Consider the following 14,769-nt stretch of genomic DNA (forward strand, 5'->3'; position numbering starts at 1 on the left):
GTTCAAGATTTAAACCAATCTTAAACCTCCTGAATGGCAAACCTTTAGACGTGAAGTGCTAATCAACTATTCGGCACCACTTCTTAGTATTTATTAAAAAATACATTTTCTTACTTGTCTCAATGCCTGAAAAAAAAAAGACCCAATTAGACATTACTAAATTACAAATTAACTGGCCAATTCTCACCATTTTTCTTAACTTGCTGGCTTCCTACTTCCATATTTTCTTTTACCTCACTGAAAGGAGACAAATAAAGAACGAAATCAGCATGACGACATTGATGCGGTCACAACTGCATATCACTAACCTTTCAAGATTCTGTTCTCACCAGCATGTTAGCATAGCTTATATGAATATCAACCTACCTCTGTTTTATTGGAGGTCATACCAAGCAATAATAATAACAATAACTCGTGATCAAAGTTCAACCAAACAAATTGATATCATCCAAGCTGACCTTAAAAATACCTAAACAAAATAAGTTTTAGCCCTCTTTGGAAGAGGTTAAGCAATGCTCAAATGGATACTGACAGACTTCAGATTCACCCGTAACCCAGCCTTGTTCCCGACACAACTGTCTAACTTCTTGAAAAAGAATTTATGCAGTAGAAACACACAACCATGGCGCAGGCATGAGCTGTTGAAGTATCTGCATCCTTCTACCGAAGAAAAGGTTATCAGCTTCTCTCTCATACATTCTCTACCTCACACTAAAATAAGGTTCATACAAACAGTAAATTTTATGACCCTACATGTGCACATTATTCCGCAATCTATAAACCATAGCATATCTAGGTATTATGGCCTCTATTTACAGAGCATACAAAATAAAAGAGCAAAGAAAAGATGGCCTAGAGAAAACCTATCTAAATGAACATGCCATACCGATGGTTGCCATGGAACGGTTGCCCGAAAACATTTCAAGAGAAACTCCGACTCTTAAATATTTGACTGCTTATCAGTCAGACCAACTTTTGATTGAAGAAATCTTTGGCAATAGAAAAAGAGGGTGAGCTTTGGCATTGCTCCATCGTGACCTATTGTCATTGGGTTCAAAACACGGAAATAGCCTCTCTACTAGAGAAAAGGCTATATACATTGGATCTTTCCCATATCCCATAAAAAGCCTCATATACCAGATCACCCTTTTTCAAATTTTAGACAATAAAAAAAGAATATTTTTTCTTCAATCAACTTATATTACTGCTAGTCCACAATTTCAACTCTTAGGAATTTATGCTTCCATACTACTTAACAACGCATCAAGAAAAAGAATTCACAGTTGCTTTTTTGTCATTTTATAGAGTTGTTATCTCATATCAAAGTACTTGTGTAAAATATAATGTAGGAATATCTATATGGAACAGGACGTTTCAATTTGCAACGAGTATGCTGCAATCAAGTATGCATAAAGAAGTTTAATGTTCAAATACTTTGCCTAATAGGTTCCTTGGTGATGTCTGCAGTGCCAACAACTGAGACTAATAGCTTGAACTGAGCGGGCCAACAAATCCAATTTCTGAATTGGAACTAGTTGGAGTAAATGAGAAATTAAAATGAAAAACAAGCATGTTTATCTCAACGTAAGCAAACTCTACTATTTAAGTCTCAGATGACTATGACCTTTCAGCTGATGCAACCAACAAAAAGAATTGTAAGACCCCACTACAAATTTTTTATGCATGTTTTTCTACACTTTAGCTAAGCAATAATGAACTATTACTTGATGTTGAAACACAACTATTATCACCAACATATAGGGAGCATTCATCCTCAAATTACTTATAGTCATCTAGTAAAGTATCTTTAGAAACATCCACTAAAAGTTTGGAAGGAATTGAACATACTGAAGATTCCATCGTCAGGCAATTCAAAGATGAGCCAACAACAGAATAGACTCAAGATCACCACCAGCATTGCGTGCCTGAGACATTGACTGGTTGATACCACATGTCTTCACATTGACCAGCTGCATTTAGAACCATGGGATTAAGTATGAATAATGTGACCATCAACTAGAAGCTTCATAGGAAATAACTAAAACTATCAGTCGTGAAGTCAAGCATAGTTGTGAAATGCTTGCAGCCTCTAATGCCATCTATTCCACTTCGTCAAAGAATGCTGTTTTAAACATGAAATAAGCATTTCTATGGATTTGTCCACTAAAAGAACTTTAAAATTTTTGCAATTACATTTACAAGCAGAATCAGTTTAGCATCTAACGGCCTTGATCATGTAAAGTGGAATCATTAGTTGTCTAAGAAATAGACCAGCCTACTCACTCAATAAGAACAAACCATAACAATAATATTACAGACATGAGAAAGGGAAAAGTCAAACATGTACACCATCAACATAACCAATGAGTCTAGAAATTGAACTTGCAAGGTCACTGTGGTCTTTAACTGATAAAGTATGCAAATAACTGAATATTAGTTTCTAGTCAGAGATTCTGCAGTATCACTTTGAAATGAATGAAAAATGCTGGATGAGTTTAGCTTTGTTGAGCCCATGACTGTATCCCTTTTCCTAATGAATTAGCAAGGACAGCCATCTCAATAAGGCATGCCTTTGGAAGCTTATTTATCTTCTTCAACATATCATACTGCAAGCATTTGATTTGGAAACAGTTTTACAGAGAAATTGAAACAAAAGCCCTGCCAAGGTTCGAAACTCAGTTTCAATTTCTGATATTAATTATACTACATGAGTTTCCCTTTTGGCAGTTTCTCTAGTTTTGGCTCTAGTTTCAAAATATTTAGCTGCAAATGCTAGAGAAATCTATAAATGTCAACTAAAATTAAAAAAATAAAGAAATCAATAATAAAACTACTAAAGAAAATTAATTAGACATCACCTATAAAGATAAATATATTGTTTAGGACCTTCAAATGTATATTTGGTTGTTCTGCACTGAAATAATTAAGAAAGGGGAAAACATAGAATGTTTAAAAGATCATGTTCAGAGTATATTATATCACTGGCTAGATAATATACATTTGAGTGAAATTTGAGCCCTAGAATAGCTAAGCCATGTCAAAAATTTATTATTTCCTCTGACATTGGAATAACATCACAATGCTTCCAGACATTCGAAAACTTGAGGTTAAATGAAAGAAGAAAAAAATAATAAAAAGAAACAATCCTATATATGAACCAACTAAGCCTTATAAGTCAGTTTAACTTGAAACTCCAAAACCCTATCCAGTTTCGAATTGGTTCTGAGTTCTGACTAAAATATTTGGATTAACCATCAGGCCTGCAGGGCAGATAATGCAATTCTTTATACATATGAAGCATCATTCAGGATTTACCTATCTTATAAATAAAATCCTTTTCCATACAATCCATGTTACGGTTGCGACAGGGATAATGTGAAACAACCAAGTACCAAATACATGCCTTGTTGCATGCCAAAGGTACTCCAACAATTGGAAGAGCCTGAAAAGGCTGCTTTTAGTCGTTTTTCTTTCATTTCCCATTTTCAAGCATGTTTATTCTGTTAGCTTACCCACTTTCTTGTTTATGTCTAATCATGGGTACTTATTCCAACAGAACCATGTTGTCACTTAACATATATTGCTCCAGATACATAACTTATGCAACAATGAGCCATAGTAAAACATCGTGACCTTGGACTAGCGAGCCTTCACGAGGAACAGGCTTGATGATTTCCATAATGAAGTGGGTATCTAGAAATCAAGGCATTATGAAAGAAACCCTTATAGGTTTTCCAAAAAAGATACTGTTGAATTACCACATGAGCATCTAGTATCAAGAATAAGCATGAGAAAATCGATTGTTCAAAAATAGGACAGACTACAGAGCATCCGATGGAAAAACCTGACCATCTTGGTGACATTAGCATACCTTCCACAGCATTGAAGCCTTAGAGATTCTCCAGGGCAAGATCATGCCAAACATCCCCCTCCACTTGTTGGTTTTCCTGATCTGGTAATCACAAAGCAAATTGGGATTTTCAGCTCTATGTTTGACTACCATAGCATTCTCAATGAACAAGAAGAATGTCACTCCAAAGTCACAAGCAAATAAATGAGAGTTGATATAGCAATTTGGCATTTATGTCCTTTCCAGTCTTAAGTCAGCAGCAACAAATTTTAGAAAAACTCATGGCCCTTGATGTTTAGTACAGTTCTAGTACCAAGATAAAGGAACATTAGAGCATACCCCAGAGAGCAAGAATTCTTGGGTAAAATCAAGACATATATGCACACAAATCAGGAAAGCAAGATCATATGCTATGCATTATGATTGCATAGGAAATAAATATCTAGCATTATAAACCATTTCAGTATCATGGGCAATTGATCTCACATATGCACCATTCTGAGAGGAACTCTGCACCTCTGCCAATTTTACATTAAAATTGTATAGGCCACATCACTTATGCAATGTGCAACTCTTTACTCTTCTTAACTGGCAACCATGCCCAATATGCTTCAAAAGCTTCATTCTCATATGCTAATGCTCTCAGGTTCAATGCTAGAATTCTGTAATAATTCATATAATTGTCGATGCTTGTGGAAAAGGCTCTCTTCATATCATAAGCTTTTTATTAATCCTCAAAAAAAACTAAACATGATAGCGCTGTTAACTAGTGATTATATTATATTCCATTATCCGTGCAAAAGAATGTGAGGGGGATGAGTAGTGCAACTACCTATAACTTACCCAGAACTAAGGAGGGTATCATGTGGTGAAGACAAACAAACGATGCCTTATTGTATTGTCAATGGTCGTGATATGGTTTATGAATGGGTTTAATTCTCTTTTTGATTAGTATTCATGCAGAAAAGAGAAAAATGCAGGATATTATCTGTTTTGAGAAACCAGGATAGTGTCGTCTTTCCTTTACATAAAATCTAAGAATAGAAATCTATAAACATGTAACCACTCATTTGAAGGCTGACTTCAAACTCCTTGATTTTTCATGTAGAGACATGCATGTTTATAATTATAACCAAATGAGTTTTCCTGGGATGGAACCTCGTTTTCACCTCATGTTTAAAAGAAAAATAATACCATAGGTATTTAAGTGAACTCAAATTATTTAACAAATCCAGTTAGCCTAAATGGGGAGTACATTAAGTTTATTACAATCATCATGATCAGCATCCAGTTCGTCATCATCTAGAGCTAGTGATCATCAAGATCACTAACATAAGAACTAGAATTCTGGAGAAAACTTTGATGGTTTCATTCTGAATTATTTCTCTCTCCAATTGAATTTGTTTTTCTCTAGAAATCACTTCTAATAACAATAATATTCATGTAGTTTCCATGCAACTTCTGATACCTACCAGGCATACAAGCCTTAAACATCAAGGCACATACATGCATGTCATCCAAATTATAGGTTAAACATAGACAATAATGTCATGATGTACCTTCCAGAGAGAAGCAGCAAATGACAGTAACATAATCATGTCACATTGTTGTTCCTTCACCTTAAGTTAAGCTCATAAGTTCTGGTTGTATATTAAATGAAATTAGAGCAGAAAGAGATAAATGCATTAAGCTTCAGATTATAGCCAAATGATTTAAACAAAAGGACGAATAAGAATTAAGGTCCTTTGTGAAAGCAGCATGTTATGGAGTTTTACCAGCATTCATACTTCATTTCTTCATATGAATGCTAAAGTGATCAACTACTGAATATTGTTTTGTAGCAAAATTTTCCAAACAAACAATGGAGTTAAATGTACATGTCACAAATAATATGATCGTGTTGGTCTGCATAAAGTCATCTGCAGTTTACCATAAGATTAATTTTTGAAGTCAGTACTCAAACAAGTGTTCTGCCCCATAAGTATATTGTGATATGGACTCACAAAGCTACTAAAACAAAGTGATCAACTACTGAATATTGCTTTGTAGCAAAATTTTCCAAACAAACAATGGAGGTAATGTACATGTCACAAATAATATGATCATGTTGGTGTTAACAATTTTGCTACATATGTAACCATTTCCATTAAGGCTGAAAGAAGATCGGATATGGATCGGATATTGGTATATCTATATTTGTATCCATATTTTTCAACGAATATGAATAGGGATACGGATACTAAACAGGTATCAAAATTTATATTCATATTTGTTCAAAATGGATACTGATATGAATTGGAAATTAAACATATTCATATTTGCTATAAACGGATACAAATACGGATTGGATATTAAATATATCCATATTTTCTTATCTGAATATGGATATAAATCGGATACTTTTTCGAATGTTAAACAAATTTTGATCAAAATTCAATGATGAAAACTAGAAATAAAGACAAGATCATAAAAGAAAGATTCAGCTAAAAAAATATAATTTTAACAAATATTTATCAATAATAAAAACTAACAATTTCATAAAGGATATATGGTTCAAGATTGCTTGTCACCGAAGTAGACATGATCTATGGCGCCTACAAGGTATCTCACAGCCATCGTTGGTTGCAATTACCTGGTGGAAACTAGAAAGCGGACAGAACCTTCAAATCCCTACTTGCTTGAAGACATCGAAGAGGAAAGAGGGATGAAACAGACAAACAAGAGGTTTAAGCCTTATAGGCATGCAGGATGATTCGAAGGATTTTATTTGAATTGGATATTTTGTATTCGGGTTACCATCTTAAGTGACGATCATCCCATATCTAAGTTCCTTTTAGTTTCAGTTTGGTTAATCACTTACTTGGTTCCCTTATTATATGGATATTCCAACCCAAATCCGGAAAAATCAGATGTATCCGCATTCGTATCCATATCCAAGAGATTTTTGGAATAAAGGCACGAAGACTACCTTATGCTATGTCAGTATCACACCTAAGGGGTGGTTCATATATCTATTCGAAGAGAAAAACATATCATCAGGAAGGTACCATTGTTTGAAAGATTGCAATGTCTATCCATAGCACAAGAACCTTCTATATAGTCCTATTCATATTCAACATCCAACCATGCAATTAGATATAATGAATATTCTTAGCTTAATTGAAATATCCAAGCACTAGACAAGATTCTAATATGAGCATCTATCTCCTCTATACTACCATGCACTGGACAAGATTCTAATATTAGCATCTGTCGCCATGACAATGTCCTGGTACCATAGACATCACACTTCCAAAAAAAGATTTAGGAAAGAAAACTATGTGGTCAATAAATGAATTGATAGCTACTTTCACATTATTCTTCTCGATAAAAGCAAAAGATAAGGACGTTAATGAGTTCTCTGTCACCAGTCAGGACCTCTTGTGTTTATGAACATAAACTCACCTGTAGTTCTAGTGACTGTTTAGTTTTTAGTATATAGGTCATATCCTTTTAACAATTACAAGAAAAAATATCACATCCAACGTAATCAGCTAATAACTTTCCAAATCACAATGCGAAGAGAAAGCTATAATAGATTAGTCTATCTGCAGTCGACCCAGTAATAAGTAACTGCTATCATTTGAGTGAAACCAAGCTGATAAACAGGAGTGAGGCAAGCTAAGAAATCGAAGCTGCAATTAAATAAACAGGATGAAATAATAAGCGCATTTGTCTCAGAGACTTGGGAACTTTTGGATGGAGATTTTAGAGTAAGTTATATACTTGGTTCTTCAGCATCTTCAGTTCTGGGAGCCATTCCAGCCGGTAGAGGAATATCTTAAACAATTAAATATATAAGTAAAATAAGAGTCAGCAGTAGAAACGAGAAGCAGGGAAAAAATTTATGTTTGTGGAGGAAATCAGCATTCAGTGCAATGAAGTAGAGGGATCGAAGAAACAATACAACTATAGCAGTGTTTATTCTCAGTCGATCCTCCTTCTCATAGAACAAAAAAAAGAGAGGGCATGATGATACCATCCTTAGGGAGGGTGTCTCTCATCCATTCCTCATCCACAATGTCTATCAGGATGCCTATGCTCAGCAGCTCTGCCATCTTCCCCACTTTCCTTTCTGTTCTACACCTGACTTATTCCACCGATGAGGATACCAAATATTTGAAGGCCCTGTTTGGATGCTCCAAATAAATATCAGAATAACATAATTTTCAGTAGATATTTAGAATGGATAAATTATTAGTACAATATGATACCATATCAAGTGAATATTATATATGTCATTGGTTCGCTAACGAATAGGATATTATAATCTAAAAAATAACTAATATAGTGTTCGAATATAATCCATAAGACCAATAGGACAGCTTATCTTTTATCTTGGGGAATGAAAGAAGAGAAAGGGAGAGAGGGGCTGCACCAGACTTTTAAAGATGTTGTATCTATAAGCCATAAATAAAAATAAATAAATGTTGGGTATAATAGACCTAATTAACCCACTTGCAATACATCATATATGTGAAAAAATTTACGCCCATTCTACAAAAGTCAAAAAAGAACGAAAAAGGATATAGTAAAATACCACAAGAGTTTAGACATTTATGCCATGCACTGTAGTGGCAAGAGCCTTGGACTGGGATGCTTTTTTTTAGAGAATAGAAAGAGTAGCATATATGGTGAAACCTAGCAATGTCAGTGAAATAGTTTGATAGATAAGCTGGTCAGAGATAGCTCCTGTGAACAAAAATTTCCACAGATGCTACAAAAAATGCAGAAAAATCAAATTTTTATATTCGTTGTCAACATCAATTTTAATACTGAGTTCAATTGAACCCAAAAAATAGAAGATTAGGATCTGGTTCCCTTTGAAACTACCTCTCCTTGTATCAGAAGTATTAGTGGGCATCTTATGTTAGCAGGAACTTGTACATGTTTTCAAGGCTTGACATAGGTTTTTAGAACCTCCCTCATTCTTGAGGCTTTTGATAAAATGTTTGAATAGCTCTAAGGGAACAGCAAAATCATTCTTGGAAGAACAGTAGTTATACCTTTATCCTATAACTCTCTCGGCTAATCGTTGTTATAAATGTTGTCACAGAATCTGGTCCGACTGTGAAGGTTTGGAGGGTGCCAGTCTATGTGCAGAGAGATGCCAATCTGTACATAGAGGAAGAAAAGAAAGGCTCGTCGGATTGTCTTCGGCTGGGCCCTCCGATGCCTAATTCGGAGAGGGTTTTGGAATAGCAACAGGAAATAGAAAATATGAAAGAAAAGATTAGTGTATTGTCTTCTTCTAGTCGGCCTCCTCTGGTCGGCCTTCTTAACTTGGACTTTTCACCTTGACCTCGGGCTTCACCTCGGCCTGAGGCTTCACCTCGGCCTGGAGCTTCATCTCGGCCTGGAGCTTCATCTCGGCCTCGTTCTTCTCATAGACCTACTAACCTGCCAAAAAGGAAGAGAGCAAAATAGTGGACAAGAGGTTGAGAGCCTTTTACCATAAGAGCTTTGAGCTATGAGATGCCTTACCTATGAGAGCTCCTGGTTGTGAGAGGCCCTCTTTTGGAGTCTTTTGGCCCTCGTTATATAGGTGTGGGAGTAAAAAGTTGTGACCGCCTATGTTGCCACTGAGTCTTGGACTGAGGTCGGAGCGCGGCTCGGATGGCCTTGAGGTCAACAGGAACCAAGGTGGACGAGGTGTGGAAAGTTTATCTCCTTCGGAGATGACATGCAAAAAGTCTGCTTGCCGGAGAGTTTTCGGCGGAGGACCCTCCGATGCCTAAGTTAGGATAGAGAGACAACAGTGGAAGGAATGAATTTTGGAGTAGATTGGAGCTCTCTAGGCGAGAGTCATACAGTATGGCATAGCATGAATATGAAAAAGCGTACTTGAGGTTCCTCAAACTATCCCTTCATATAGGGTGGTTGGTTTCGTCGTTTACCTGCATTGATGTGATGTATAATAATGGCCAGGCAATAGTCGATAGTATGGCTGTGGCATGGGAGCCAGTCCACATAGGCAGAGTACAGTACTGACTACGCGCCAAATGTAAAGTTGTCGCAATGGCCAGTAGCTGTCACGACGGCCCACTGCCAGGACTATCAGTCCTTATCGGTGCGTGTTGATCGGCTCCTCGGCAAGGATCGAAGTTGTTCACCTCGATTTATACCGAGGTCAGTCCGGTCTGAGGTCGAAGCATCTAATATTTTTTCCATTACTTGTCCTCTACTTTCGAGGCCGGACAGCATCCCAGTTCAAGCGGCGAAAGTCATGGCGTCATCTCAATCGAGGACGGAGCTTTCGTGAGGGAGTCTTGAATGAGTCGGTGGCGAAGCCAACAATGGAGAGGGCAGCAAAGAATGAAGTCTTTTTCTTTTCACTCGGCTAAACCTAGCTCAGTGTGCTTTTTGATTAGCCCGGTCTCTGTGGAGGTCAGTGTAAAAGTTCACAACTTAATGAAAACAAAGATTTTCCATGTACCTGGCTTTGGTTTTTGTCCTCATTGTTTGCTTTTTGTTTGAGTCTAGGTCGTCATCCTAAGCTTCGACCTTTGTTGTAGCTCCTTTCGTTCGGATTCTGCCGAGCTTAATATATATACTGAAAGATAATGAAAGTAAGGAAATTTCCAAAGTACCTAACTTTGGCCTTTACTTGTGTTCGACCACTTCTCAATCTAAGCTTGGGTCGTCGCGTCGAGCTCTTCTCCTTGGGGGGCTTCGGCCTGTCTTGGGCTCCTCGGTTGATTTTTCTAAAATTTGGCTCCCAACGAATTCTGAGTGAGCTTGGCAAAGAAAGGTCGGCGCCTTCGGGGTTGATCATCTCTAAAGTCTTGCTCCATAGGCATCCCCATACTAAGGTTCTGAAGGAAGTCCGAGTAGGCTCGGTCTCCTGCTCAACCCATTTCCAACCAGAAGAGGTCAGTTGACTCGTCAAGCCTTCGGTACAACGGCCGGTTCTCCTACTCGGGCCATTTCCGACCTGAAGAGGTCGGTTGACTCGTCGAGTCTTCGGCGCGTTGACCGGGTTTACTACTCGGGCCATTTCCGACCTGAAGAGGTTGGTTGACTTGTCGAGCCTTCGGCGCAATGGCTGGTCTTCTCATCTCCGGAGTATACTCCCGAAGGCATCTTTAGGGTTGAGTACCAGAGAAAATCCAAGTGGGCTCGGTCTTCAAGTGGTCGACGCCTCCGTTTATCTCCGGAGTATGCTTCCGGAGGCATCTCTGGGATTGTTGGCCAAAGAAAATCGGAGTGGGCCCAATTTTCAGGAGGTCGGCGCCTCCGTTCATCTTCAAAGTATGCTTCCAGAGGCATCTCTGGGGTTGCACACCACAGAAATTCGAGTGTGCTCGATTTTTGAAAGGTCGGCGCCTTCGTTCATGTTGCCCAGAGATGGTCACCCAAGAGGGGGGTGAATTGGGTGTTTTAAAACTTTTCGCCTAATTAAAAATAAAACACACAAATATATGCACTAAAGTAAAGAAGGAGGAATGAGAAAGGTCAATCGCAAACACAAGGTTTTATAGTGGTTCGGAGCTTCCACTGCTCCTACATCCACTCCCCAAATCACCTTTGGGAATTTCCACTATAATCCAAGATTACAGTACGGTAGTTTTGCGAGTTCACTACCTAACTCGTTGTTTTACACCGGGCTCACAACAAACCCTAACACCCCCAATTTCACTTAGGCTTGGGACGCCTTTCCCTTGTTCCAAGTCCCTTGACTGGAACAAGCACCACAATGAAAGAGTTTACACAGAAAAGAAAAGCTCTAGAAAAGCAAATATGGCAATGATGAACAATAGAACCCGGAAGAATCCTTTTGCCGTTGGAAGCGTGGGAAATGGTGATTCTTCCGATGTGGATCGCGTAGATTTGAGTGTGAGCTTTGAATGCACGAGCGGAAGAGAGTGGTTGAGCTTGAAATCACTTGGGAAGCTTGAAAGCACTTGATTTCTTCACTTGAATGCACTCACTCCCTTGAACTTCTCTCTCTTGCTTCTCTCTTAAATGATCTAGCTTTTTGGGTTGGTGAAAAGTTGTTTTGAAGCACTTAAGAGCTCCCTTTTATAGCCCAAAAAGCAAATATAGCCGTTAGAGATAAAGTAAAAGAGATTTGAAATTCAAACCAAACCTGTAAAAGTTGTCAGTCGCGTCCCAGGCGTTCCGGGGACGTCTCCGCTTCAACGAGAGACGTCTCGGCTACAAGATTTTACTTTTTACGTTGTCTGGGGTCGACTCGGCACTTTACGGGGACGACTCTGCTTGTTTGCACTTTTTGAATGGGGACGACTCCGCTGTCTCGGGGTCGACTCCGCTTCTTTATCTCCGAAAAACATGTCCTCTGGAATTCCCTGAGAGAGCCGACTCCGCTCTTTCAGGGGACGTCTCCGCTGCCTTATCACCGAAAAAATCATTCTCTGGAAAACCCTGAGAGAGCCGTCTCCGCTATCTTGGGGACGACTCGGGAAGTCTCCTTTTTACTTGTGGGGACGACTCTGCTTGCGGTGGGGACGTCTCGCGCATATCTCTTGAAAACTGCCTTTCTGCCGCCACTGAGAGAGTCGACTCCGCTACTGAGAGAGTCGACTCCGCTATCGTGGGGACGACTCGGCAGGTGCCGGGGACATCTCCAAGTGTGCCAGTTCTTCCTGTTTGTGCCAGAAACGTCTCTGAGACTATCAGGAGACGTCTCGGCTGTCCCTGAACTTTTTCTTTCATCTCAAAAAATTCTTCAATAAATTCATAAAAATTATGGGAACTTGCCTAGACATTTCTTAACAATATTCTTAATAAAACACAGAAATTTCTCAATTAAATTGTTAAGATAAATGGAATTATACTCTAGTGTTTTGTATTCATCAAAATCCATTAGGGGGTCAACCAAGGAATGCCGTACCGGTCCGTACCGGCCGGTACGGGCCGGTACGTACCGGTCCGGTCCCTGATCGGTACCGGACACAGATGAAAACCGGTATTTTCCGGTTTTCTTCTGTGAACCGGCCGGTACGGAGACCGTACCGGCCGATACCGGCCTCGTACCGGTGCGAACCGGCCGGTTCGCACCGGTACGGTGTTTTTTTTTGGGGGGGGGGGGAACCACAGCGCCTCGCTGTGGTTTCAAAAACCACCGCGTGGCGCGTGGTTTCAAAAACCACCGCCGCGCGTGGTTTCAAAAACCACGCGCCACGCGTGGTTTCAAGGAAGAAGTGGCCCGTGGGCCACTTCTTTCAAAAACAAAAAAAAAAGCCGTTTTTTTTTTTTTTTGGGAACCACAGCGCCACGCGCTGTGGTTTTTAAACCACCGCGTGGCGCGTGGTTTTAAGAACCACGCGCCCGCGCGTGGTTTTAAGAAAGAAGTGGCCGTGGGCCACTTCTTTCAAATAAAAAAAAACCAGGGTTTTTTTTTTTTGGGAACCACAGCGCCACGCGCTGTGGTTTTTAAACCACCGCGTGGCGCGTGGTTTTAAAAACCACGCGCCCGCCGTGGTTTTAAAAACCACGCGCCCGCCGTGGTTTTAAAAACCACGCGCCCGCCGTGGTTTTAAGGAAGAAAGCTGTGGCCGAGGCCACAGCTTTTTTTTTTTTTATGGGAAAGAAAGTGGTCCGGACCGGTACGGTACCGGTCCGGACCGGTACCGTACCGGTCCGGACGGCCACCGGTACGCCGATCCGGACCAGTACGGCGGACCTTGGGGTCAACAATCTCCCCCTTTTTGATGATGACAAAACACTGAGTATATGCAAAATTCGAAATTTAAACATATACACAGTATTTGCTCAGATGTACAGGTATAAAGATAATTGAAAGCTAAGTTCTTTTTGACTCCCCCTTTCTTTTCCAGAAGGGCAATTATCTTAAAGCCAATATTCTTCAATTTTATCTCTTCCAATTCAACTTTTAAGCATGAATTTTGTATTTTGCATTCCAATGTATCCATATTGGTTCTACTCCCCTTATCCATATTGGTTCTATGGTTCTACTCCCCCTTTTTGTCATCAACAATGAAGGGGACAAATTATCTGTAGGTGCTTAAAATATACTTCCTAGTAAGATTCAGCATATTTCCATGAACGACTCAAGAATATTCAAGTCGTGCTCCCCCTGTCCAAGTCATTTCTATTAATGAATTCAGTCATTCATATCACTCCCCCTTTGTTTTGGAATTCATTTCAGACTCATCTTTTTGTTTAGTATAGTTATCACAAGATGTGCCCCCTCTGTTTTATATGCATTGTTTCTTTGTATCAAATTTGAACACTCAAGGTATGTGATAAGATTTTTATGGCACATCACAAACTCACATACACAATCACATACACAGAGTTAGAAATGTACACAGGGTTTCAAGATAGATTGTATGTCATTCATATGTCATTGTAAACCTTTGAAGTCAGTACATAGTCAAAAGAAGAAATCATTACAAGTATTGATTTCTAATACAAAAAGTGTTTCAAAATAGCCTAGGGTTTACAAAAAGAAGATTCCTAGATGTTTACAAAGCATCCCTTATCGGCGACGTTACTCATAAATCCTACAAGCTGCATCTATAAAAGCATTGATTGAATCCATTAGGGTCTTAAATTGATCTCCCTGTGACTTGTGGAAGGCTGCCACAAGTGCTTCAAATTCTTCAGTTGCCATTTCAATCCTTCCTCTAAGTTGGGCAACTAAAGTGCCCACATTGCCTCCTGGGCTTGTCAACTCTTTGAGGCTCTTGGAAATGGTCTTCAAGCTGTCCTTGAGCTCTATTGATCTGAATTTTTGGGAGGCATCCACACCAATTATTTCATGTGTTGTGGCTTCAATTTGACTTCTAATGTCCTTCAGCTCTTGTAGAAGCACTTCATGTGAAGCTCTGAAGGGGGCCAACTCTGTAGAGATCATGGATCTCATCTCCTCCCTCATTTGTTGGCAAATGGCA

General features: G+C 39.2%; 1 protein-coding gene across 3 annotated transcripts in view; it reads right to left on the bottom strand.

Moving 5' to 3' along the window:
• Positions 1–282: 282 nt before the first annotated feature.
• LOC103720702 (anaphase-promoting complex subunit 13) overlaps positions 283–14,769 on the bottom strand; it is a 28,375-nt gene continuing 13,888 nt past the window's right edge. For 2 of the 3 annotated variants that reach the window (XM_008810537.4, XM_008810538.4), the window contains exons 2-5: positions 7,869–8,017; positions 7,616–7,669; positions 3,872–3,952; positions 1,633–1,970 (exon numbers count right to left, since the gene is read on the bottom strand). In XM_008810537.4, the coding sequence (XP_008808759.1) occupies positions 3,891–3,952; positions 7,616–7,669; positions 7,869–7,947 (195 nt within the window). In that variant the 5' untranslated portion in view covers positions 7,948–8,017 and the 3' untranslated portion in view covers positions 1,633–1,970; positions 3,872–3,890. Of the gene's footprint in view, positions 661–1,632; positions 1,971–3,871; positions 3,953–7,615; positions 7,670–7,868; positions 8,018–14,769 lie in introns of those variants that run through there. The other variant, XR_005507734.1, reaches the window with a different exon arrangement.

Source organism: Phoenix dactylifera, unplaced genomic scaffold, assembly GCF_009389715.1.
Source record: "Phoenix dactylifera cultivar Barhee BC4 unplaced genomic scaffold, palm_55x_up_171113_PBpolish2nd_filt_p 000267F, whole genome shotgun sequence".
In the NCBI taxonomy this organism is placed as follows: Eukaryota; Viridiplantae; Streptophyta; class Magnoliopsida; order Arecales; family Arecaceae; genus Phoenix; species Phoenix dactylifera.